The 27,504-nt window shown below is 38.5% G+C and overlaps 1 protein-coding gene across 3 annotated transcripts; it reads left to right on the top strand.

The window, feature by feature from the left end:
* The first annotated feature begins 3,667 nt into the window (after positions 1–3,667).
* On the top strand, positions 3,668–12,185 carry LOC105061474 (vesicle-associated membrane protein 727). Of its 3 annotated transcripts, none has more exons than XR_012142650.1 (7): positions 3,668–3,823; positions 4,280–4,538; positions 4,637–4,832; positions 4,915–5,035; positions 11,240–11,302; positions 11,428–11,653; positions 11,873–12,185. XR_012142650.1 is itself a non-coding variant. In XM_010945527.4 (6 exons), exons 2-6 carry the CDS (start codon positions 4,349–4,351, stop codon positions 11,569–11,571), a joined length of 714 nt encoding a protein of 237 aa, XP_010943829.1. In that variant the 5' UTR covers positions 3,668–3,823; positions 4,280–4,348; the 3' UTR covers positions 11,572–11,824. The 3 variants fall into 3 exon arrangements, 1 of the variants encoding a protein (XP_010943829.1); XR_834588.4 differs by lacking the exon at positions 11,873–12,185 and adding an exon at positions 11,738–11,786; XM_010945527.4 differs by lacking the exon at positions 11,873–12,185 and having other exon boundaries at positions 11,428–11,824.
* The last annotated feature ends 15,319 nt before the right edge of the window (positions 12,186–27,504 follow it).

Genomic DNA, 27,504 nt, shown 5'->3' with positions numbered 1-27,504 from the left:
CTCTTCCATGGGAATTGCATCTCCAATAAAACTGACTAATGGTATCGAGACTCTTCTGAATTGGTGAGTTGGTAGTCGCATTCAAAAAAAAGTTGAGCAAAAAAGAACATCATTGGAACTTCCATTATCAACTAGGATTATCATTGGAACTTTCATTATCAACTAGGATTTTTTTTTACATCATAATTTGCTATCATCGTCGAGACGACAACAGCATCATTATGGAGAGTCTGTATTCTCCGAACATCATTTTTCAAAAAATAGATTGCATTATCAAGTCGTCATTTCTTTATCGACTCTTCTTCGTAAGTTGCCTCCCAATCCTTCGATCATCCAAAAATCATATTGATCACTTTCGTCATTGGCTGATTGTTGATCGTTTTCTAAAATTATGGCTGAGACTGTCGGTCGGTGGGAGGTTGAGTCACGCGGTCCCATCGAAATCTCTCGAGGTAGCCACGTCGAATAGGACCTCTATCTCGTCCCCGAGCTGAATATATTGTTTGGTATCGTGACCATGATTAGGATGAAACTGATAGCACTTCTTCTTGTCGTGACTCCTCGGTGATGCTTTCATTGATGGGGGATGTCGAAGATATTCTTCTCCCTCGATCTCCATCAGGATTTGCACATGAAGAGCAAAAGGAAGAGTATAGGAGTCATACCTGCTACCATAATTGTTCGACCTGGGACTCTATCGGTGGGGTGAAGCTCCTTTATTAGTTGTTGATCAACTTGATTCGACTGAAGCTCCATCTTTTTTTGTTTCTTTTTTTGACCTTTTCCTTCTATCTGACATCGATCGGAAGCGCCTTCATCCGCACGAATATACTTGTATGCATACTCTAAAAGTTCAGCATAGATCCGAGCAAGAGTTTTATTCAGAGAATAGGTGAATCTGGATTCTTTCATATCTCTCTTTATGGCCGAGATGGCCATATCTTCATTGAGGTCTCTGACCTCAAGTGTGGCCATATTAAAGCGAGCCATGAAGTCTCTCAATATCTCTGTCTTACCTTACTTAATGGAGAAGAGATTGTCTGATGTTTGCGATACATTTTGACTGGTGTTGAAATGGGCCACGAACGAATGTTCAAGCTGTTTAAAAAAATTTATACTCTCTGGTTAGAGCCCAGAATACCAAGCTCGAGCAGCCTTCTAAATGGTAGCCAGGAAGCCAATGCATAAGAAGACGTCAGTTGCCCTCTGGATCATTATGAGAGCCTTGTAACTCTTCAAATAGTTAATCGGATCGGTGGAGCCATCATATAGTTCCATCTGCGACATCTTGAATCGGGACAAGATTGGCTCATCCAAGATACGCTGGGAGAGAGGTTGAGCAATGTGGAAGTCGAGGTCGTTGGAGGACTTCCAACCTTTCACTTGGAGTTGGGTGAGTTGGCAGTCGATCTCCTTGAATTTATGCTCATAGTCATTGAGCCACCATTGTTGGAAAAATCTAGGAGTAGAGTCCCCTGAAGAACTTGAGGATGGAGAAGTAGAAGGTGCACGTGGCTTCTTCCCCTTCTTAATGCTATGTACACGAGAAGAAGGAGATCGCCGCGAATGGTGAGCGACATGATAAGAATGTCGAGAAAGTAATGGCTCGACACGATGAGAATGTCGAGACAGTAGTCATTCTGGAGAAAGTGATCATCACGGAAGACAGCGGCTGTGTCTGGATGGCACTAAATGTGCAACCGATTCCTCCACCAGTGGTTGTTGCACTGCTGTGTTTACTGTTGTTGGAAGCTATATACCGCCTTCATCAATACTTTCATTTGCTGCATTAAAGTAGTAATTTGTGTGTCCGTAGTAATTACAGGGCGCGAAGAACTGAGCTCTACCATTAAAGGTGGAGGAGGGAGGTCTTTCCGATGGGAAGATTATCTTGTAGATCCCGTGTAGTTGTTTTGAGCTCTAATTTTTGCCATGATTTTTTGTTATTCCCTCCTACCTGGTGCTTCAATTTATTACGGTCAATCTCCTATTACGTCCGTTGTTGGAGAAGAACATCTACAAAAAAAAATCCGCACTGATCGGATTGTATCCGACGAGGACCCTCCGATTTTAAGTTAGTAGGAAGTAGTGAACAGCAGATAAAAGATTTTAGAGAGGCAAAGTCTCAGCCCAGAAATATCTTATCAAATGTTGTTCATTTATCTCTTTTTATAGACGAGTTGTTGGTAATCGTTTGTAGCAGTTAAACACGTGGATCCTACTTATTTCGGTGCTACGTGATCGTGGGATGAGCGATTATATCCACCACTGATCATGTTGTGGCCATTATACGCTTTTACGCTGACGATTTCTGGTATATCGACTCTATATCAGCAGTCTGAATGTGTCGACTGTATGTCAATAATTGTAGAAGTTCGAATGACCATCGGTCAGTAACTCTGATATGCTGATAGTCATTTACTAATATATCGATGGTCATCAGTTTGAAGTCGGTTAAGTCGTTATAGTTGAAATGTTTACCAAGAAGGTTGAGAATAGCCGACTATTGGTCGGTCTACCGATTGATAGTCGATGGTCTGTGCCTATCAGGCCGATTAAAAGTTGGATGATGTCGTAATTGAGACGAAACTTGTTCTGTGATGTAGTTTTGATAGTTCATCGTCCATAACCGATAAATATCTGATTGACCAACTGTGAATCAGAGGAGTCAACTGAATTATTCCAACACTCTTTGTAAATCGCACCTCTGTACAATCTATAACTAAACTTCAATAATAACAATGTGGGAGGCCCACCTCCTTCGTTACTTTTCAAAAAAAAAAAAATTATCAACCAACTTAAGATTGCATGGAGATTGTACCCTTATTGGTTAAGAAAGTGGTCAGAGTATCCAAAAATTTTGGATTCAAATTCTCTCGTTCTATAAATCATATTAAAAAAAATAAATAGACTAAATGGATCATATTAAATAAGTCATAAATATGTTAAATAAATTTTAAATATATTAAATAAATCAGATCATAATTTGATATAATTATTAAATACATTCAAATGAATTGAATAGTTTAAAAATCTATATCTGTATCCAATCTGTTTAATAAATAGGTCTGTATAGATTGATCTGATTATAATTTAATTTTTAATTTTTTTTAAAATAAATTATATTTTAGTTAGTTTATCTGCTTCTCTGGCTATCGCACATGACAAGCTATTATTTCTCATTTTCTACTCACTTACTGTATTCAGCGTTTTCAGTTTATCCAAGCCTATTGTATTTGTTTGTTTTGTTCCACCGAACCTCTTATTGCTCGGCTTACTTCCACGTGCATTTCTATTATCATTTAAATAATATAATTATAACTCTCATCTTATCAAAATAAATAAATAAATAAGTAATAAAAAAATAATTAGATAGAAAATCATGGCCTTCTCTGATCATTTTTACCGAACATTCATCTACCTTCTCACGCACGTTATCCCCGTCAAAGGTTGTGCATCGTATTTGACGACCAACCCGTCTCGTCACAACGACCGGTCACGGCTCAAATTACTTTTCTTAAGAAAAACATAACCACTACATGTTTCCGATGTTCCAATTTTACCCTTCGCAACGAGTCTTTCGCTGGCTTTGAAAGTTAACAGGATTACCAATTACAGTAAAATGTTGAGCTCAATTCAGTAAATATCGTCGGTAATTAGTGGCAGAAGCAGAAGCGTAATTAAAGAAGTCGTCTCATTACTCGTAATCCCGCTTGTTTGAAACCAATGTGTTTCTCTGTGAGAGGAAGGGCATCTCCAAGTACACAGAGATAGATGGCGAGCGCAACTTCGTCTCGAAGCAAGCGAAATTAGGGTTTTCGAGGTTCGATCACTTACCAGTCACCATCTCTCTCGCTTTTTCTTATATAAGAAAAAACAAATCTCTGAAACCGCTTTGGATTCGAGGATTTGTCTTTGTTTTCTTGAAGAATTTTCGTCTGATTTACCTCAATTGGCAGTCCTTGCGAGGTCTAAGCATCGATTTCATGGAATTTTCTCTAATTTTGCTCGAATTTAACTTCGTTTAGTCGAATACACTTCCTCCTATTCTTGATCTGAAATTCTTCTTAGTATTTCTTTTCTAGACCCGGATTACGGAGCAAAAAAAATAATATTTCTTCTTGTTTCATTTTCTTGATTCAATATTCTCAAGAAAGAAGTTGTTGATTCACATCTTTCTCCCAGTAGCTAAGAAATTCGCAGCTATCCACTGTTTTCTGGTGTTGTAAACTCGTTGCGAAGTAGAAACCTTTATTCCGTTCTCTCTTTATATGTGCAGAGTGGTTAACGATTGCTGGATATATTGGCTGGCACTGGTGTATTGGAGAATTTCTTTTACTCCGGAGACATGAGCAGGCAACCACTGATATATAGTTTTGTTGCGAAAGGCACTGTTGTGCTTGCTGAGCACACTTCTTTTTCTGGGAATTGTAATACTATCGCGATCCAGTGCTTACAGAAGCTGCCACCAAATTCTAACAAGTTCACTTATTCATGCGATGGGCATATGTTCAACTTCCTTGTTGATAAAGGGTTTGGTATGGTTTTCTTGTAGATTCTCACCTCTTCTTTTCTTGTTTTGTTCATACTCTGTCTGCCTTTAAGTAGCTGCTTCTTTTTTTTTTTGCATGTGTAGTTTTCCTTGTTGTGACTGATGAGTCAATTGGGAGGAGTGTACCATTTGTCTTTCTAGAGCGAGTTAAGGATGATTTCATGCAGCGTTATGGATTGGGTATTAACGATGGAGGCTTCCACACGCTTGCTGATGACGATGATGATGATCTGTTTGAAGATAGGTTCAGTGTTGCCTACAGTCTTGATCGGGAGTTCGGGTGTGTATGAGACTGCACTTGAAATTGCCAAAACTATGCTGCAAATTATGAATTTTATTAAATTGTTTATTAATTGTAACAGTCCCAGGCTGAAGGAGCATATGCAGTATTGCGTAAATCATCCAGAAGAAATGGGCAAGCTATCCAACCTGAAAGCTCAGATTACAGAGGTTAAAGGAATAATGATGGACAATATTGAGAAGGTATGAATCCTTGTCGCCCTTTCTGCTCATAACTTATAGAATGCTTGAAAGATAATGCAAAGATAAGTAAATTTTTCTAGCTAAGTGAGAGATACGACCATTATTTTGCAAAAGCATTATCCATTATGACAACCCGGATGGTATGCTGCTTGGATGTTATGAACCTTTAAAAATTACAGTATTGAACTCAATTATATATATGTTTAAGTTTTGTCCAGAGATCACCGAGATTTTCTTATGTTTAGGAAGGATGCTATTATTTAATAATTGATGATAGTTGTGTTTAGAAGGCCCATATTTTGTATTTGTTACCTGAGTCTGCTTCTCTCTCCCCCACCCCAACCACCACCCCCACACCAACAAAAAAAAGAAAAAAGCTCTCTGTGTTTGTGTGTGTCTCAGTGTATGAGGATTGAGGAAAAATACCTGAAAAACTGGAGCACTTTCTAGCTCAGGATCTCATAGAACTTTTTGGGTGTTGGCAATATATTTTCATCTAGTCTAGCTACAGCAATGCCACAGGAAGTTGAGGGTTAGACATCAGATTTCATTGAAGAGGGTGGAGCAGTGAAAGGAATTTGATAGCATCATTTTTTGGTTGTATGTTAATTAACAGAAGCTCGTGATTGATTTTTCAAAGGGATGGAAGCATAATAATTTATTTTAAAAAAAAAGGATATTTAGGAAGGATGTCAGCAGTCCTTATTTATATTATTTAACTGGATGATTAAAAGAACAAAAGTGTCAAAGAAAGGGAAAGAATACTTGAGGAAATGATTCCATTGACAAAATGAATAATATTATTCCTGATTATCTTCCAAACCCTTTGTACTTTCATTCATTTTTGTCATACATTTTAGCCACTACTAGGCACATATCTGTTTTACTCTGCAATTTTGATGCAGCATGATGGTTTTGGTGATTGAGAGTTCTCAACACTATCAAAAGCAAAGATTGCTGATTTGGAATTGGACCCCATACCGACCAACCAATGGTACGAGTTGGTACATCTATGTACCAGACTGTATTGATCCGAACCAACATAGAAACAAGGAATGAATGGGGGAGGAAAAGATAGAGAAAGAGAGGGGGGGAGGGAGAGAGAGGGAGGGAAGGAAAGGGAGGTTGATAAAGATAGCAACGGTGGCCACTGGAGGGCCATGGAGGTCCTCAGAGGGCCTTGGAGGCCCTCGAAGGGCCTTTGAAGCCTCCCGAAATCCATGGTCCTCCACAAGAGGAAATGAGAGTAGAGAGAGATAGAAAGAGAAGGGAAGGGAGAGAAAATGAGTGAGGGGAAAGCAACAGGGAGGCCGTCATGGCCGTCGAACTGCGCAAATGCACACAACGGTCGTTGCGGGTTCGAAATAGGAGTGACCATGTTTCGTCATATTTTTTAAAAAATATGATAAACAGTGAAGCTGGCAATGAATTTATCATGTTTATCGTATTTTTTATCATATTTTTTAAAAAATACAATGAAATAGAGGCATGAAATAGGAGCGTCGTCTCTGTTTTAAACCTGCGGTGACCGCGGGGCGCATTTGCATCATCAAGCAGCCACGGCAGCCTCCCCACTGCTTTCCCCTCACTCCTTTTCTCTTCCTTCCCCTCTCTTTCTCTTCACGCATCTCATAGAGGATTGTAGAGCCCCAAAGGCCTCGGTGGCCCTCTAGTGGCCTCGATGGGCCACCGTCGGTTTTTCCCTCTTCATCCCTCCTCTCCTCTTTCTCTTCCTCTCTTTCCTTCTTCCTCACTCCGTTTTCACCGGCATGCTGAATCGAATATCTAAACCACATTGGTTATCTGCTGGTACCGTTCGGCATTCTCCGAATCCCCTTGTTTGGCATGCCCCGAACCGCGGCAAACCATGATCAAAAGAGTCCAAGAACTTTCATTATCAAGTACATACTGTCATAATAATGATAGCTACTCATAAAGAGGTAAATTTGCATTATCTAAAGCACTATTTTCCTTTAGTTAAAGATCAGCATAAAATGATCATCTAGATGAGGGCTTGGATCTTGTGTTGAATTTTAATTCTAAAGTTTCTTCTCATAAAAATGAGTCTATTCAAAACTGAGAAAGCTATAATTGGGCTTAATAAGAAGTGGCTACTTAACCATTTGATCAGCATATTGACCATGAACCACTTGTTACAGTAAATCGGGGTGTGGCTAACCTCCTAGAAAGGATATGGCATTAAACAACTTTTCCTATCATACCAGTAAGCTGACCAAGGCATCATAATTCAAATCAATAAGGAAGAGTTAAGGAAAAAGTGAATAAAAGATATCATCTTTATACCATAATTTTGTCAAAATATTGATTCCATTGCCTCTCCATACTACAGAAATTGCATCAACATCCAAAACTGACATGCCTGATGATGAACTACTAGTTACAGAGGTAGCTAATCTCTTGAAAAGGGTACAACATTCCCACACCTTGCTCACCACACAATTAGTAGTCCACCAAGCCCTTGCATGACCCAAGTCGCACAGCCATTTGGCCGTGTAAAGGCACAGAACTAAGCCATTTTTTATAATTTCTGTTTTAAAAACTTGAAGGTGTTTGATATGTTGCTCTATTGAATTTGAGAATATTAGTGCATCATCTATGTATACCATTATGAACTTGGTATAAGGTGTGAATATATCATTCATGATTTTTTTAGAATTCCAATGGGGCATTTTTTAGGCTTATATATATATATATATTACTTTGGTAACAATGAAGAAAGGTATCATCCTTGTGCACCAAAAAATGAAAAAATAAAGGTTTCATCCTTACACTATAATTTGTTCAAGTATTAACTTTTTTTTATATTACTTCTCCACAGTTTTCAAAATTGTCATCTGTGATGATTTTTACCAATATGGTGACCTTTGCCTCCATTCATCTTACAGCATCATCGATAATATTTACCTCATACCACATTCCATGAATCACTTTTTTGTCCACCCTAATATCTACAATTACTTTTTGATAAGTGCTCAAATTATGCTCCCGTCTCCTAATTAAATAAAAGTCACTTTGAGTGCTTTTGTAGTTTAATCACCATAAGCTTGTCACTTTGAGTATAATAAGATACATGCTTTTTTGACAATTTCTTGACCTTGGAACTTATCCATCTTTAGCAAACCCTTGGCCATTTGAATGGTTAATTTAAGCAGGCATTTGGTGTATGTTATAAACTGGTGAGACCATATGAAACATATCTCTGAACTGGTGACCATATGTCCTTTTGATGATATGACTAAAGTATGCCTAAAGTGCATCATAACACAATATATTGTATATTTGTAGTTTTGGGTCTTTGTTTATTCCCTTAAACAATCAGAATGTATTGGTGCCCAAGATTGTGTTTGTGCCATTCATATGCAAGAGTAGTGTAAGAATTTGTATCTATGAGCATGAACAGCTATGTTAGGAGCTGAAGGTGTTTTTGACAATTTGATCATGGTACATATACACATGATGTACCCCCCTCTTGGGACTTTTGGAGATTGCAATCTCACCTGGGGAGCACGAGCACTCAGCACCCATTTTAAGTGTCCAAGTAACACTGATTGGAAGGGTAGTAGTCATGCATTTTCTCCCCTCGGTCCTAACTCTGTTGCATAAATCTTATGATGATGAATTACAAGAAGTCCAAGGTCAAAGGTATAGAATTTTCAAGGTCAAATAAAACTCGCTTGCATATGAGCATTAATACATATTTGAGGAGATTGTCTACAAGGCATCTTACTTTATTTGCTTCTACTAGTTTGGTTCTTAGAAACAAGAGTATTAAACTGTCCTTTTCAGTTGAGATCCGGTTTTTTTTTTTCTTTTGGTTTTTTTCCTTTCTTGAGGTAGTTGTTGCCAGAGTCTTTTCCAATCATCTAAGACTTCCAGTTGCCAACTCAAAATAGGGATGATCTTTTTCAGGATGGAATCAGCATTGTTTCCTGGGGGATCAAAATAAATCATCAGATTGTTTAAAATTTTACCTAATAAAACATATTGGTGTTTGTTGTAAAAATAAAAAATGAAAAATATTTATGAAAGCTGTGCACTACGTCTTAGTCTTAAAGTCATTCTCTATGTTCTTTCATGTTATTCTATTTAGGAAAAAATTGTTATATGTTGAGATGATGTTGTTTACACGTTAATTGTTATACGCATTTAGAATTCAATTCCTTGTAAGCTACAAGAAATAGAAGTCAAGAAAATCATAATTAATGATGGGATTTCTAAATAACAAATGAAATTATATGCCGAAAGAAAAATATATTGGGAAACATACAAATATATGCTCCTAAGATGAGCAAGAGAAGAAAAAAAATGTTCAAAGGCTTGAGGCTGCAATGTGTAGAGACATACATGGTGGCTGTCACATATAGGTGATCAAACAGACTGGATTTTTTATCATTATGTTGGTGTTGCTCAACTTAAGATGAGCATTGCAAAGAAATGTGAGGACAGAAAAAAAATTACTAGGGCAACTTGTGTTGTTGAGGTTGAGAGGAAAGTCCCTTTTAGGGAGGCCCATAGTGCAGCATGTTTTAGGCAACTTAATCTTTTCCACTGAATCTACTTTTGAGATACTCAATTCGGTGCCTTTAGCACCTAAAAATAAGTGTTTCATTACCATGAAATCACTAGACAGTATCTTGGCAAACATCATGAGGAACCAGATGTGAAGAGGTTTTACATGACTGTCCACATTGATGTGATGTTTAGCCTTTTCATCTTCTGTGAGTGCTCACTTTCTATAGATATCATTACTCACAAATTTTCATGTATGTCCTAAAGCAAAGTTTACCAACTCCATAAATAAAATTAAACAGATGATTCGTCACCTTATTATGGAGAAAGAAAACTAGTGAGAAGTTGAATTCCAAGTATTTGTTGTTTTTCATTCCGTGGATTAAAATGATTTATGTAGTCATCCTTCCTCCTATCCAGTATGTAACCTCTATTACTAAATAATTATGCCTTTATGGTTACTCCACTTGTTTGTGATGGAATGCTCAAGCATCAAATGTTCAATGGAAATACATTTTCAAAACTAAAGTATAAGCATATCTAGTCCATAAACATGTTCAGTTTCAAAATTCCTATTCATCACTCACGTGATAAGTATCAGAAGATATGATACTTTTTATTTGTCATTCACTCTTAAAATTTCTCCTTTTTCTCCAATAACTTAATAATTATCTACATTCTTGCTAGAAAATCATACCTTTCCATGAGCAAATTTGATATACATCAGGGTTCTTTAATTTTAGATATTCTCTCATTTTCATGTACTCTTCCTACTCCTTTGAGTTATACAGATGCACATGAACAGGAGATTATAATTGATTTAGGAAAAGCTTCTTTTGGCTACAATCGTTTTGCAAACTTAATTTCATTTGATTAGCAAAATGTTTTGCAATTGTTTTACTTTATAGGTAAGTTATTATGTATAAGAAGATAACTATTAATCTTGAACATATTGCTTTTGAGAATTAGGCTGTTCATTCATTTAGGTGTCGACATTGAGGTCTGGTTCTGATGTGCTCGTGGTAGTCAGATTTTTGTTATTGGAAGTATATATGTATTTATGTATGTGTATATGTGTGTGTATATCCCTTCCGCAGATTCTATGATAAATAGCTCGGTTGAAAATTATAACTGCAGTATCTGCCTTATAATGTGTATACAAGCATATTAAAGAATTCGAACAGACTTGTTTTTTTGGCACAAGTGCATGGAAACATCTAGGCCATTTTTCTTGTTATTGATATGTTTAAACTGGGGAAATGTGTTGGTGAAATAGCATATATCAGCAGATTCCAGTGTCATCTATTGCAGTTCTCTCACTTTTGCGGCAACCAAACATTGGAAGGATCTTTTGATTTTTCACCCTTTACTAAGCCTGTATCGTCCATGGTGGATAATTAAAACCTTGATTTTCAGAATGAAGTGCTTAAGAAACGGCAGTGCATATTTTGATAAAGATGCATGAGAGAGCTATTTCATGTTATGTCCTCATTCTGCAAGTACGATGTCAGTTGGAACTTATGACTGTGAAATGGATATCAACTAAATGGTCTGAAGAATTCAAAAAACACCAATTAGCAGCTGAAAAATTGGTTACGAGAAGATTATACTGGTTAACAATCCTAAACTTGGTTATGGGGAGGTGAAACTCATTTTAGTTTTGCATTTACGTAGGTTCTTGATCGGGGAGAGAAAATTGAACTTTTGGTGGACAAGACTGAAAGTTTGCAATTTCAGGTATTCTCCTGTTTAGGTGCAATATTAGTTTGATTAAACAAGTACTGTAGCATTAAATGTGCATGAAATATAAAAACAGAAAGGAATGTTCTCAAAGCATCAAAGTTGTTGGTCTCTTTTTTCAGGCTGACAGCTTTCAGAGACAGGGCAGGCAACTCCGACGGAAGATGTGGCTTCAGAACCTTCGATTCAAGCTGATGGTAGCTGGTGCTGTAATGGCACTCATACTCTTAGTCTGGTTGATGGCCTGCAAAGGGTTCAAGTGTTGATGGGAGAAAGATGAGATATCATGTTTCTGTTTCCTTTCCCCCTCTTTTTCTGTATGACGACTGGTGTCCTGTGCATATGCTGGTGATTGGCTTTTGTTGATATGTTAATAACCCACACTTAGCTCAAATAGTATATTGAAATATCTTGGTTTGTTTCATTTTCCAGCAATGTGAAAAGGATATTGACATTAAAAATTTTCATGATGATTGATGTAGGAGCAAAGGTGATGTACGAGTGTTATTTTGATATCTAGATTGACAGAACTTGAACACTGTTTGCTAAAAATTGTTTGTCTTCAAGGTGTGCAGATCTGTGAACCTGTCAGAGTTGCTGATGGAATTTTACAGACTTGGAATCAGGTGTTTCAGTTATTGGCAGAGTTCCTACTTAAAGTAGAATTGTTGAGATCAAACACATCTAATGCTATCCAAACTTGTTTCATCCTGTTTTTCAAATCTCCGACTGATCTTTTAAAAAGATTGATATAAAATAGCCCATGATATGTAGGTTTTTTCTTCAAATTGTGTATTCTGATCTTACCTACTTAAGGCTGTTGGCTGTGTACTTCATGATTGGTGGTTATTAAACTTAATATTATGGTCTTTTATCTAAATGTTTGGTTGAATGTCATTCCAAAATTATAAAGTAGCAAACTTTATTCTCTGTGTGCGCGTGCACATGCGGATGCACGTGCTTCTCCAATATTTGGCAATTATAAATATTATATATAACACATAAATTAACATTAAATGTATTTTCCTTTAGAAAAATGGTTGCATGCTGGTTGAATCAGTACCTAAAAAGAATCAGTACCTAAAAAACAATCTATAGGCAAGTAGCAGTACCACGCGAACTAAAATTTGATGGTGTAATATTCATATTCATAATAACAACAATATAATAAAAATTAGGGGAAAAATATGCTTTTGGACAATGAAATTTGGGGAATTAGTAATTGAGTCATCTAAATTTCAGTTGTATCAATTTGATCATGAAATGGTAAAATCGTGCTAAATCAGAGAAAATGATAGATAGAGTTCAATGTCATTTGCTCGTAGACTGCACATGATCTATAAGTAATCTAATATGGTATAATAAAAAGCAAAGCATTGCTAACATAACATCTGATGATGTTAATAAACAATCAAGATAGAAATTTGATCTGATTCTTAGCATTATCTTTCTTTCTTCATCTTTCCATCATCCTCATCTAATGCTTTAGGGGAAAAGAAACAGGGAGGGAGATAGAAAGGAGAAGATAGAGGGGAAGCCATCTGTTCCGATCATAATATATATATATATATATATATATATATATATATATATATATATATATATATATATTCTTTTTTATGATTTTGGTTCCTTCTAAATCATAAATTCAGTCATCTAGCTATAGGATTTTTTCATTAACAAGCAACATTCCATCTCCATTCTGGCGCTCCATTTCATCCGAAAAGAGCAATGTTGATTGCAAAAAATGCAAATACAATGTTTTTGTTCGACAGTGGACCTCGTGAACTAATGATAATCCTGATAAGAGATTTATAGGCTACCCTAACTATCATGTAAGTATAATTTAATAGAAATGAAGCTATTATTTGTCAAATGTTTATTATTATTCAGTCATTGGATGGTTTAATTGTGTAGGATGAGTCATATTGTAGATATTTTACTTAGATAGATCGTTCTATGTGTGCTTAATCAATGATAGTGATCCCTTAATTATGTGATCAAGTTTTGAGGTTAAAGAGAGAAAATATAAGTTTACGGGCTTCTGCTTGCCAAATAAAGCTTATTGTAGCTAAGAGTAAAGTAAATAGACTTCGTGAAGTTGAGTTAGATTTGAACCAAAAGTCGCAAAAATCAAAGGCTCGGTATGGGAGTTTCAGAAAGTGGCTTTATTTGCACTGTTCTATCATGGGTTATGTTTTTTTGGGTAATTATCCTACTTTATAATAATGATGTTAGTATGTTGATATAATTCATAAACTTGTAGATATGCTAAGGTAGTTGCCATTTAGGTTGAGTATGTTTTTGCATTATTAGAATGTTTAATATGATGCCATGCTCTCTAAATTTAATTTTTTCTATAGTTAATGAAAAAATCAGAGGCATTTTGATCAATTTTATGTACATCTTTTCAGTAATTTGGTTCATCAACTGTTTATTTGCCAGAGACATAATGTTCAAGCATTCACGCCATGTCTTGTCTCTGAATAATTGACTTAGCTTTCATTTATTTCGTTTTATTTCTTATGTGCATTTTATGCTATTTATTCCTTTTCTGGTTCAAGCTTGGTTGACTGCTGGCCATTTGGAAATGAAAGCGTACTTCAGTGGATTATGAAGTACTTGGGAAAGATATATTGTCCTCTGGGCAGTGTATCGCCAACAAAGATCAGTATGAAACTTTTATCCAAATATATTTTGTCTACAACACTCATTTATGGTTAAAAATGAGCACTTTATTGAATGCCATAATATTGACACCATGATAGCAACAATTTGATTTCTGCAACTTAATTTTCCCTGGTAGAGGCATGAGTTCTTGAACTATGTTTGGCTAAATTTCTTCACTCCAGTCCAGGGCTTGCACAAAAAGATGCCCACCAGAAGCTTTAGAATAATAGCAATTAAATTAACCATAATTACAGTTTAAATAAAATCTTAAAGACCTTCAGAAAAACAAAGTCCCGATATGAATATTACCTGCTAAAATGCCAGCCTCTTTTATGGTTGAATCAAGGATCTTGCTCATACAACTAATATTTACACTCGTAAGTATGATGATGCCTAAATAAAGATAACTCAAATGAAGAACCATAGGCTTAATTATGTTCTACCCATTGTTTCACTAGCAATAGCTATAGCCAAGAATTACAACCTTCTCCAATTTCATTTATAACCACTCTAGTTGACATAACAAAAAACATTACATGGTATGTGTGATATTGAGGTCGAAAATTCTACATGTGCACAATGACATGAAAAATTGCAATGGGATGTTAAATGTCTATTCACCTAATTCATTGTATTTAAGCATATAGTGCTACAAATAGCAACAATTTCCATTAGGAATAAGAATTTTGAAACACATTAAAAAGATGATTAACCTAACATTTAATTTCCATTGGTCAACTCTAATATTTATAGAGTCAAAACAATTTTATCCATATCTCTAACATTCTATGTTCAGCATATAACTTTAACAAAGCGACAATTATAACCCAAAATTATAACACTTCATATTCACTTTTATGATGTTTGGTGATAAGTATAATAATTTAATATAAAAAATATTAATATTTTGATTATTTAGTTTTAATTATTTAGTATTTGATTTTTTTATGTTCTTTTTTAAAAAACTTGACAAGTGCTGTGATTTATTTTCAAATCAACTATTCTTCAAATCCAAATCAATGTGCATTAAGATTAGAAATAGACTACATGAAATTTGGAGCGAACATGGGATATGAGATTCAAAAGAAAATAAATAGCAAAAGGTAATACGTGGAAGGCTAATGAGTTGTAGGCCAATGATGTAGCAGGAATGTGGTTTGCAAGTGGGGCCGTGGGTTTTGGAGCCTCATGGAGGACTGGGCGTTAAATGCAAGAGAGCCAAGCCAAGAAAGAAAAGAGAGTGGGTAGCATGGGAAATATTTAAAAGGAAAGATGCCAGATCGGAGTGTGGAGGCCTTGAATGCCTGGGTGCTGTGCATGTTTTGCATATGAAAAGCCACGTGGAAGAAAGAGTTTTTAAAGTAAGAAGATGGTTTTAAAAGGCAGTAGAGGTTCTGCCATTTTTTGTGAAAGCAGCGCATGAAGGCTCATGTGGTTAGGCGCGTGACACACGTTTGATTAGATGGAGCATATGGATGCATGCACAAGTAGCATGGGACCCTTGGTTGCTTACACATTAAGGACTTTTGGGTTGGGTTTTAAATGGGTAAACATGCGCGAAACGTTAGGCTATGCCAAGTGTTGTTTGCATGTGGGCCATGAAAGGAAAATCGGCAGCCAACAATGGTTGGACACCAGCCTTCGAGCATGCGTCGGGCGAGGGTGCAAGCATACAAAATGCGATGAAGATGAAGCTCCAATGCTGAGATTTTGGCCTATAAAAGGGAGAGCCCCATGGGCATCTAGGGGGGTCATGTTGGGGATGTTTGGCTAGGACACCATTTTCATAGGATCTTTTCAATACCACGTATCGTAGCAGGAAGAAAAAAAAAATAAAACAGAAATAATCAAATACGTGGATCAGCCAAAAAGCTCATCTTCACGGGGCATGCAAGTTTCACTATGAAAAAAAGAAAATTACAAGAGGAGATCACATCCTCAACCCTCATACACCCAATCTCTCTCTCACAAAAAACTCTCCCTCACAAAAGCTCTCTCTCTAGGAAGATTCTCTGAACCTCTGAAGCAACCGTTGTCTGCTGTCTGATAGTTTGCCTGAAGCTCCTGCTCTTGCTCTTTATCGATGCCTCTCCAGGGTCTGCTGCTGCCTCTGCTCGCGGTTGCTGCTTAGGTTATGCTGAACTCACCATGCCTCTGTTTGCCACAAGGTCTTTTAAAGCCCCGAATCTGAACCCTGATCGGAGATGCACTCTGCTTAAATCTTAGAAAACCTCCCAGCCTTCGAATCTTTTAATTTTCAGATCTAAAAGATTAATTTACTTACTTTGAAAATAATTTTCAAAACTGATCAATCTTATGCTAGGACTATTGTGCCACATTTTCAGATATGTGGAGTACCTCCCACCAAGAGATCAATGAAGAAAACTCCCTGGAAGGGGATGAAACATATTGAAGAAAAATAGCCTTTCTGGTTGCAGCAGCCTTGTAAATCCTGTCGGCAGGATTTCTTTCTTGGATCTGAACTCCTTCTCCATCAGATCTGAAATTCACCTTTTGAGATCTAGAAGCACACTTGATGAAGCCTCCAAAATCAAAAAAAATAGGACCTAAAACTCCTCTTGGGCAGCCAAGAGGAGGCACTCAAAACAAGGGCGTGCAAAAAAGGCAGCACTGGTTCCTTTCTTTTTTTTTTGGTTGGTGGCCAAAAAACCCTGGGTTTGTTGGTTCTAGGGCGTGGAGAAGACCAGAGAGAGAGGGGGAAAGGAAGGAAGAGAGAGAAAATTTTGAGTGAAAATGATTTGATTGATTAAACCCTTCTTACAAACCCTAAATATAAAAGTATTTATACAAGGTCAATATGACCCAACCACAAAACTCCCTTGGCTAACTTGATATGAGATTTATGCTAACCCAAACCCATATACACCCATGATTTGAATAAATTTCATCTACCTAGGACTCAAATCTAGCCCAAAACAAGTTAGCCCTTTAAGGCTCAAGTCTCTTGAACCTCAAGACCCGAAAGGCTGACAGTCTTTCATCCTAGGACCTAAACTAGTCCTAGAAACCCCATGAGCACCTCATGGACTTTGGACCTTGGCCTTAACCTTGATCTCTTGAGCTTTGGGAGTACCACATGAGGCTCAATAATCTCTATCTTGGTGTCCCAAGGCCTCAGCCAACTCTATCCTGTCAATCAAGTACATCAGTGTCACACATCTTTGAAAGCTGTCCCATGGAAGAACCTTCGTCAGTGCATCCATTGGATTCTCCTTGGTGTGGACTTTCACTAGCTCTACCTCGCCTTCTTCTACAAGCTCTCTGATCCAATGATATCTAATGTCAATGTGCTTCATCCTCGCATGGTAGACAGAGTTCTGTGCAAGTAATAGTACACTCTGACTGTCACAGTGCACCCTGACGGCCTCCTGTGCAAGGCCCATCTCTAATGCTAAATCCTTCAGCCATAGGGCCTCCTTCACTACCTCCGTAATGCCAATATACTCTGCCTCAGTGGTCGATAAGGTCGTGATGGGCTGCAAGCATGATATCCATGAAACTAGACTTCCAAACAGGCTGAATACAAAACCTATCGTAGATCGTCGAGTTTCTACATCTCCACCAAAATCAGCATCTACAAACCCTCCTATCAGCCCCCAAGCCTCCTTGAACATGTTGGAGAGTCCTTCAGCACCTCCTCGCTGTCCGTAGTAAATGTCGACTCCAACAGTACCCATCAAGTACCTGAAGATCTCCTTCAGTACTCGCCAGTGCTCCCTGCCAGGCTGTGCCATGAACCTGCTGACCTGGCTCACTGCGTGGGTGATATCCGACCTACAACACACCATAACGTACATAAGACTTTCCACACTAGAGGCATACGGCACTCTCTCCATCTCCTGAGCCTCCACCTCAGTCTGTGACGACATCGTCTTTGAGAGTTTGAAGTGTCCGATAAGTGGTAGCTCCGTCGGTTTTACTTCCTTCATCCTGAATCTCTCCAAGACCTTCTTGATGTAGCCTCCTTAAGATAAATGCAGCACCTTCTTGGCTCGATCTCTAAAAAATTTTATGCCTAAGATTTTCCTCGCAAGCCCCAAATCCTTCATCTCAAACTTCCGAAATAAGGCTGCCTTCAGTTCCTGCACAACCTTCCTACTCTTGCATGCTATAAGCATATCATCCACATACAAGAGTAGAAATACTCTAGACCCATCCTTCAAAGATCGAACATAAATACAAGAGTCATACTCGCACTTGAAAAACCCGATGTTCCTCACATAGAAATTAAATTGCTCGTACCATTGCCTCGGCAACTGCTTCAGCTCGTACAACGATTTCTGTAGCAAACAGACCTTCTCTTCTACTCCTGGCTCTTAAAACCCCGGTGGCTGCTCCATATAGATGCTCTCCTCCAGATGCCCATGGAGGAATACCGTCTTGACATCCATCTGCTCCAGCTTCAAGTCCTGAGCTGCTACGATGCTCAGCAACATCCTGATAGAAGTATGTCTGACGACAGGAGAGAAAACCTCACTGAAATCGATGCCTTCCTTCTGGGAGTAGTACCTGATACCTCCCTACTCTGAAGGCCCCTTCTTGCATTGGGAAACCCATTTGCAACCAATGGGTTTCTTTCCTTGTGGCAACTGCACCAATCGCTACGTCTCATTCTTGTGGAAAGACTACATCTCCTCGGACATTGCTTGGACCCACCTCTCTCTATCCTGGCACTCCATGGCCTCCTCGTAGGTGTAGGGGTCCCCATTCGCTGTCACTAGGGTATATGACAATGTCTTCTCAAAGCCATATCGTTTCGATTGCCTGACGTTCTTTTTAGGTTTGTGCAGTGTAACCCCGATGTTCATCTTAGGTCCAGCTTGCTTCTGCTAGACCTCTTGGCTTCTATCACCTGTCCGAGCTCTCTCCACCTGTGGAGACACATATGAAAAGTGCTCCACCTGAATACCAAGTTCTCCTGATGTACCTACAAAAGGTAAAAGAGAATAGGATGTAAGTTGTCCAGTGCTGCCCTGCTGGACCTCCTGCTGCTCTTGCTGCTCCTCCATGCCATCTCGCCTTTGAAGAACTGAATTTTCATCGAAGGTGACATCTCTACTGATAATGACCTTCTTCTCTAAGGGATCCCATAGTCGGTATCCCTTAACTCCTTATGGATACTCCAAGAACACCATCTTCCATGACCTGGCATCCAATTTGATCTGCTCACCAACACCGATGTGCACATATGCCGTGCACCCAATCACCCTTAGATGGCTCAGCCCAATCCTCCTTCCAGATCATTTTTTCTCTGGAATATCACCATCTAATCTTGTGTGAGGTGATCGATTCACTAAATAGTGGGCTGCATCCACTGTATCAACCCAGAATGCCTTAGGAAGTCCTGTCTGCAGCCTCATGCACCGTGCCTTTTTCAAAAGGATTCTGTTGATCCTCTCAGCCATCCCATTTTACTGAGGAGTCCCTCTTACCGAGAAGTATCTTTTGATGCCACACTCACAAAAAATATGGAACTCCCTGCTGTGTACTCTCCATCATTGTTGGACTGCAGACACTTCAAGCTCCGACCTGTCTCCTTCTCTACCTCAGCTTTCCACATCTTGAATTTGATGAAGACTTCTGATTTCTCCTTCATAAAGTAGACCCATACCTTCTTCGCAAAATTATCTATAAAGGTCAAGAAGTATCTCACCCCATTTTTGGCTGAAATCGAGGTCGGTCCCCACACATCAGTGTGGACTAGTTCCAGTAGGGCTGCACTACGAGCTGAACTGCTGGCAAACTGCACTCTCCTCTACTTTTTCATCTGGCATGGCTCACATATCTCTGAAATACCTACATCCAGATTTGTAATCAGACCATGCTTGCTCAGCTCCTTCATCCCACAATCACCCATGTGGCCTAAACGGTAGTGCCACAACCGATGAGCCCCCTACTGATCCTGTGCTGCAGCTACTGCATCAGATTCTCCGATCACCACAAATCCTTCCAATCTATAGAGGTTATTTTTCATCCTTCTACCTCTCATCACCACTATGGCTCCATTTGAGATGTTCAAGACTCCACTTCTGTCACGACTGCTGAAGCTGAAGTCGCTCCGCTCCAAATAGCTCAGTGATACCAGATTCTTCTTCAATTCTGAGACGTGCTTCATATTTGTGAGAGTCTGTACCATCCCATCAAATATCCTCACCCGAATGCTTCATATACTAGCAACCTTGCATGGGTGATCATCTCTGAGTGTCACGGTCCCCTCATCTATCTTGGTGTATATCACGAACCAGGACCGGTTTGGGGTGTAGTGATGCGAACAGGCTGAATCCATGGTCCATACATCTGTGTATCACCTGTGACCATCAGATACCACCAAGAGGTCATCCTTCACCTTCGATCAGCCACCATACTTAGCGCATCAAATCCTCCCTTGTCTTCTTTCTTGCTTTTCCACTGCGGGCAATCTCACTTGAAGTGCTTGATCTCATTGCACTTGTAGCACCGAGCTTCTTTTTTGCTTCTGCTCTTCTGAGACTTTGATCGTCCCCTTGACTTGCCTCTTTCTATTCCTCTTCTTGACCTCTCTCCCACAGCCAAGCCTCCTAGGGAGCTCCATCCTTGGTCATCTTTTTCCGCTATTCATTGGAGCGCAGCACCGAGACCATGTCTTCATACTCCAGAGTCTCCTTGCCATACAACAGCGTCGTCACCAATGGATCATAGAAAGGGGGCAGCGAGCATAGCAATAATAGAGATCTATTTTCCTCCTCCATCTTCACCCCGATGTTCAGTAACTCATTACACATCTAATCGAACCTCTGGATGTGACCTAAGACATCTCCACCTTCCTGTATCCGAAGGCTGTACAATCTCTTCTTCAACATCAGCTTGTTGCACATATTTTTCTCCATACACACGGTGTGTAACTTCGATCACAAACCCTTCAGGGTCTTCTCCTCTAACACCGAATAGAGAGCCGTATTTGCCAAACATCCTCTAATCACTGAACAAGCCTTCTTCTCTAAGGACATCCATTGACGATCCGACATCCCTTCAGGCTTCTCCTCCAATGCCTGATCTAGATCTGCCTGAACCAAAAGATCTTCAACCGTAACTTTCCACATAGAAAAAATTTTTTTCCTATCAAACTTCTCAAAATTGACTTTCATGTTGCTTGCCATAGCTGGATCATGCTGAATCACAACAAAAAATCCAAGGGATTTGAGAAATACCTTGACAGGGATCTTGCTGAAATTTCAGCCTTTAAAAATTTTCACCTTCTGGAATCTCATTCTCCCTCCACACAACACGGACTCTAATACCACTTATTGTGCCATGTTTCTAGGTATGTGGAGTACCTCCCACCAGGAGATCAATGAAGAAAACTTCCTGGAAGAGGATGAAACACGTTGAAGAAGAACAACCTTTTTGGTTGCAACGGCCTTGTAAATCCTATCGGCAGGATTTTTTTTCTTCGATTTGAACCCCTTCTCCACTAGATTTAAAATCCACCTTTTGGGATCTGGAAGCACACTTGATGAAGCCTCTAAAATAAAAAAAAATTAAGATCTGAAACTCCCCTTGGGTGGCCAAGAGGGGACGCTCAAAATAGGGGCATGCAAAAAAGGCAGTGCTGGTTCCTTTCTTTCCTTTTTGGGTTGGCAGCCAAGAAACCCTAGGTTTCTTGGTTCTAGAGTGTGGAGAAGAGCAGAGAGAGAGGGAAAGGAAGTAAGAGAGAGAAAATTCTGAGAGAAAATGATTTGATTGATTGAACCCTTCTTACAAACCCTAAATACAAAGGTATTTATACAAGATCAATGTGACCCAACCACAAAACTCCCTTGGCTAACTTGATATGAGATTTATGCTAACCCAAACTCATGTACACCCATGATTTGAATAAATCTCATCTACCTAGGACTCAAATTTAGCCCAAAACAAGTTAGTCCCTTGAGGCTCAAGTCTCTTGAACCTCAAGACCCGAAAGGCTGACAGCCTTTCGTCTTAGGACCCAAACTAGTCCTAGAAACCCCATGAGCACCTCATGGACTTTAGACCTTGACCTTAGCCTTGGTCCTCTGAGCCTTGAGAGCACCACATGAGGCCCAACAAGGACAACCTTTGCAATATAAGGGATAAATCCTATACCAGGACAATCTTATATCAGTACAAGATTGATTTTAAGTCACCAAAACTTTCAGATCTAATAGAAAAATCAGATCATATGTGTTTTCAAAAATTAGTGGCTTTGATATCTCTGTTAGAAAATCAGGTAGGCATCATGTGTATATTTCAAAAAATTTTTTGAATGCAACGGAAAACAAACGGGTTAAACCCTCTAACCCCACATGCATAAGATCAAATCTAATCCTACCCAAGCTCAAGAGAAAAACAAACATATAATCTAAAATTTTAAAAAAAATAAGTATGAGATCGAATCTCAATACCTTAGCATGGGTAGATATTCACCACTATCAATGATCATGGATTTGTAGATGCTCGAGCCACATATGTATCCGGTCTCTACAGATATCCATTGAGATCAATCTCGAATTGATCTTCTCGCAGTAGATTCTTCTTCTCCAAGTAGAATCTCAACCTTAGAACTTAGATCAACTCTTCGATCTAGACTGCGAGATCAACTCCTTGATCTGCAGCCTTCTTTTTCTTCTCTTCGTTCTTCACTCTTGAAGACAAATCACCTCTACTTCTTGGCGCGTGGAAAGTGAGACGCCCAACCCTTGGGCATGGAAGAGAAGAGAGGGAGGAGGGGAGGCATGGAGAGGGGAGAGAGAGACTTTTTTTGTTTCACCAAAATCTTCTTAGAAACCCTAGAGACCTTCTCTTTATATAAGCTCTACCTTGACTCATAATAGGAATCCAATTATCTTAAAAAAATATATTTTTATCTCATAAGAATACTCTACCTTTTTAATCTGATTTTTTCTAATAAAATCAGATATAATTGGCATATTATCAGCCCCTTTAGGTAGGTACAAGGGGCACCCCACCTCATATAGGGTAGGTAGTGTTGGTGCCCCCTAGAGGTTTCTTGACATATGAGAGGGGGCGTGGCCCCTCTCTCTCTCTCCTCCATGCCAATCTACAAGAAGGGGGCAGGCTCCTCTTGCCATATCTAAGGGGTTGGCACCCCCTGATCTTGCCAAGAAGAGAAGCAAGCACCTCCCATCTTTCCATCTATTACACATGCTCACTTAGAGATAATTAGGAGACAATGAAGAGATAATGTTAGGATAATTTATGCCAACTCATTGACATTATCCAATCCTCTTAGGCTCACAATTAAGAGCCCAATTAAAATCTAAATGGATGTAGCTTAGGTTCAAGGCAATGGACTTGATCAAATCAAAGTCCTGAGAAGAATTAGGTTTAACCATGTGCTGGCATAGTTTAATTAAACCTAATAGAATTTCAATAAACTATAATCCAATTAGAACTTCATAAGCTCAATTGGTAAATTCATGATTAAATTCCTTAATATGTGAACCCATAGGTTCCATTCTATCTGGTAGTGAGATATATTATGATCTCCATCATAATATCATTAAAACTCTTTTCGATGGATTGGAACAATTTCAATTCTGCCCTTCAAGGGCCATCGATCATCAAGATGATGCTCGATGAGTCTCACAATCCACTAGTGACACCTAACAGTATGTAGTGACAATCTAGTAGAACGAAAGTACGAACTCTTAGGTACAGTTATCATATGATTCAGTCCTTTTATCATGAGTCCCAACTTGACGGAGGTCATGAAGAACTCGTCAAACCCCATCATCAGCCATATGCTAGATTGGCTCGACTCGAATTTATTTGTAAATCTCGTAAAAACTCTTTTTCAGTATTCACACTTAATTTGGCCAAAGACTTTCTGAACTCAATCTCACAAATCGCATAGGACTTCTCCTTTTCTATCAAAATCGATAGATTTCTTCTAGGTATATTCTACTCCAAACAGCGAATCTGAATCTACTAGAATTAACATACATAGAAATGATCCAAATGGCTAGGGATCAAGGAAACATGCAATCAAACCCAGTAGCCTCACTGTAAATAACCAATGACACTGCAGATAAAAGGACCACTCACACCACTGCAGCATCGAGAAGATCACTGACGAGTGAGTAGACATCCATGTGGTTCTCGTATTGATCACACTCAGTGTAAGTTATTCTCTAACAACCACCCTCACCCTCACCCTAATGTCCCTACATTGCATATCCGAGACTCATCTGCCCACAAAGGAGGTGAACCGTACACCGATCTCGAATAGTTTGATCACTGTCCTCCATGATGATCTTTTGATCGAAAGTATTTAAAAATTAACTACTAATTAATGTATATCTCAAATTCTTAATACTTTAAGAATATATAAAAATCATCTTTATTAATTTTTAGGATAAATCATGAACACATAATATGATTGAAATGAAAAATTTTTTTATTGATAATAAAAAGATTACAAGTATAAGTTTAAACTCTAAAATTATATAATGTGTCAGCCAACAATTGACTTCTAGAGCACAAATCTAACACTACTGCCAGCCTCCGTCGCTCCGATCTCCTTGCAGACTTCTTTCGAGCATACCTTCTTCATTCGAACTCTGTTTGGACTGATCTTGGGCTTGTTGGACTCCGTTCGTCATCGCAGACTTCACTATGAGCTCAATGTAGACTGAATCTTAAGGCATCAAATCCTAACAAGTTAAAGAAAGAAAGCTTTTATTTTTATTCTTTAGTTTTTATTTAGGCTTTAAGAGAGGGAGAATATAGAGGGAATGTTGAAGATTTTTATGCATGGCAAAGCTCCATCATCTCAAAAGAAAAGATGAACTTTATAAATAGATGGTCTGATGTTGAGCTATCTTATGTATCTCTTTTCTTGTATTAATAAAATTTTTGATTTATTTAAAAATTAAAAGTGCACTGTTCTTTTTTTTTTTGTTTCATTTATAAGATCTATATTTTGAACAATCTATACTCTAAAAGATGCATCGTGATCTGATGATACGATGCGTGCTTAGACAAAAGATAGATTATCTCAAGTAGAATAGAATCTCTCTTTATACTTGTGAGATTTAGTTAGATAGCTTATGCTCTAAGGAATGGACCGTGATCTGAGGATTTGGCCCATGCTCAGAAAGGAGATAAGCTATACCAATCAAAATCATAAGTAGCAGTGTTGCAGCAAGAAATAGATGCGACATCTATTTTACAAGAAAATTTGATCTCCTGAGATTTTTCTGTTCTATTGGATTCATTAAGTATCTTTTTAGTTATTACTTTGTCAATCTAGATTAGTTCTCTAACTTTTAAAAACAATCAAGCCTTCTTTTAATTTTCTAAACAACTGTCTTAGGTCTCTGAGGATTCGATTCGATTCATCCTCTTCTACAGAGCAATAGTCAATTAACTTTTACCTTTGATCACTCTCACGACAAGAGTGCATCAAATTTTGGTGCTATAGCATCAAATTTTGGCAACCTTGACCCATAGGATCGAAGCCCTAGAACTTAAGGACACCCCCAAGTAAACCAAATATCTACACCCATGTGCAATGGATGCAGTGCACCAGACTACATCTTGAAAGATTGTCCTTCATTAGAAAATTCAATCGAAAATGGGCTTGCACAAGCAAATGCAGCCTATCAAAGGCTTATAAATGATCCTTACACACCAACATATAACCTAGGATGGAGGAACCATCTAAATTTTTCATGGTCACAAAGTTCTAATTCAAATAGTTATGTCCCAAACCAGCCTTATCTAAGGACCAACCAAGCACCAACCAACCCACCAAGATTTGGCCAAGGGAAAAGGTTGAACACTTTAGAAAAGGGGTTGAAAGTCTTGCTCAAATCAACCTCTGAAACCACGAGTACACTAAACAATTTCATGCAGACCATAGGCCAACTATTAAATGCAAATACCCAAGCAATTGCCCATCTAGAAATGTGGCTAGGTCAGTTGGCCACTGTAGTTAGTGAAAGAGAAAAGGGTAGACTACCAAGTCAATCCGAGACTAACCCCAAGAACCAGAACAACCAACTACCTCAATAAGAACTCCACATCAACCAATTGAATGCCATTCACACACTAAGATCTAAAAAATAAATCGATAATCATGTGGACACATCTGAAATGAAAGAAAAAGAAATAAAATGCCCACTATCTGAACTATTATCTGACCAAGGGCAGCCTGAAAATCCCAAGGCATCAAAATCTGATGCAGCACCAAATTTGCCATCAGAGCCCTTACCAAGAGTTGGTGGACTAACTACTAAGGTTGTAGCACCCTTCCCTAATGGACTTAGGCCCAATCGAAACTTAGCCCAATTAGATAAGATCTTGGAGGTCTTCAAGCAAGTTAAAGTGAACATTTCCTTACTAGACATGATCCAACAAGTCCCTACTTATACTAAATTTCTTAAGGATCTGTGTACCAAGAAAAAGACCACCAATATATCTAAAAGTGCCTTTCTAGCAGGTAGTGTGAGTTCATACTTATCGAACCATGTATCAGTGAAGTACAAGGACCTAGGGTCCCCCACTATCTCATGCATTGTGGGAGAAACCTTAATCGATAAAGCTCTATTGGACTTAGAGGTGAGTGTTAACATACTGCCATATTCTGTATAAGAGCAATTAGGGTTGGGGGAACTTAAGCCAATGGGGATGACCCTACAACTAGTAGACCAATCTCTAAAAGTCCCAAGGGGAGTAGTTGAGGGTGTGCTAATCAAAATCAATGACTTTATCTATCCGATGGATTTTGTGATTTTAGAAACTGAACCTGTATCAAAAACGAAGGGTCACATCCCAGTCATTCTAGGTAGATCATTTTTGGCCATAGCTAATGCTCAAATCAACTATCGAAATGGACTAATGAAACTCTCATTTGGCAAAATATCAATAGATTCGAACATCTTCCATCTGACTAAAATGAACGATCTGAACTGGATTCAAGATAATGCGTATGAACCCATTGACCTCATCGATGAAGAGTTTGACTTTGAACTCTTGATGGATCAAGAATTTGAAGAGGTCAATGAAGTCATTACAATCAGCAAGCATAGGATAGAATCAAGATGGGAGCCCTCAGTGGAACCATTAGAGTTAATGGTCGAACCACTGCCCAAACCATCAGTGGAGGAAGCACCAAAGTTAGAGCTAAAATCACTCCCCAAGCACCTCAAATATGCCTACTTAGGTCCATCAAAAATTTTGTCAGTAATCATTTCAGCAGATCTAGACGCCACGCAAAAGAAAGAATTATTGATCGTCCTTAGAGAAAATCAAGAAGCATTAGGTTGGACCATGGCTGACATCAAGGAGATTAGCCCTTCAATCGTTCAACATCAAATACACTTAGGGGAGGATGCCAAGCCAAATAGAGACTCCCAAAGAAGACTAAACCCAGCTGTGAAGGAGGTAGTAAAGAAAGAAATCCTCAAACTATTAGATAATGGAATTATCTATCCCATCTTGAATAGCTCATGGGTTAGCCCAATCCAAGTAGTCCCCAAAAAGTC

This window comes from Elaeis guineensis, chromosome 7 (genome assembly GCF_000442705.2).
Source record: "Elaeis guineensis isolate ETL-2024a chromosome 7, EG11, whole genome shotgun sequence".
Classification (NCBI taxonomy): domain Eukaryota; kingdom Viridiplantae; phylum Streptophyta; class Magnoliopsida; order Arecales; family Arecaceae; genus Elaeis; species Elaeis guineensis.
Note: the sequence above shows the minus strand (reverse complement) of the source record. Positions and strands in the feature narration are given on the sequence as shown.

Excerpts from the sequence above, each read along its gene's own strand:
- LOC105061474 (XM_010945527.4), top strand. The coding sequence starts at position 4,349 with ATGAGCAGGCAACCACTGATATATAGTTTTGTTGCGAAAGGCACTGTT. Across the intron at positions 4,833-4,914 it reads AGTCTTGATCGGGAGTTCGG|TCCCAGGCTGAAGGAGCATA; the intron begins GTGTGTATGAGA and ends TAATTGTAACAG. Across the intron at positions 11,303-11,427 it reads CTGAAAGTTTGCAATTTCAG|GCTGACAGCTTTCAGAGACA; the intron begins GTATTCTCCTGT and ends CTCTTTTTTCAG.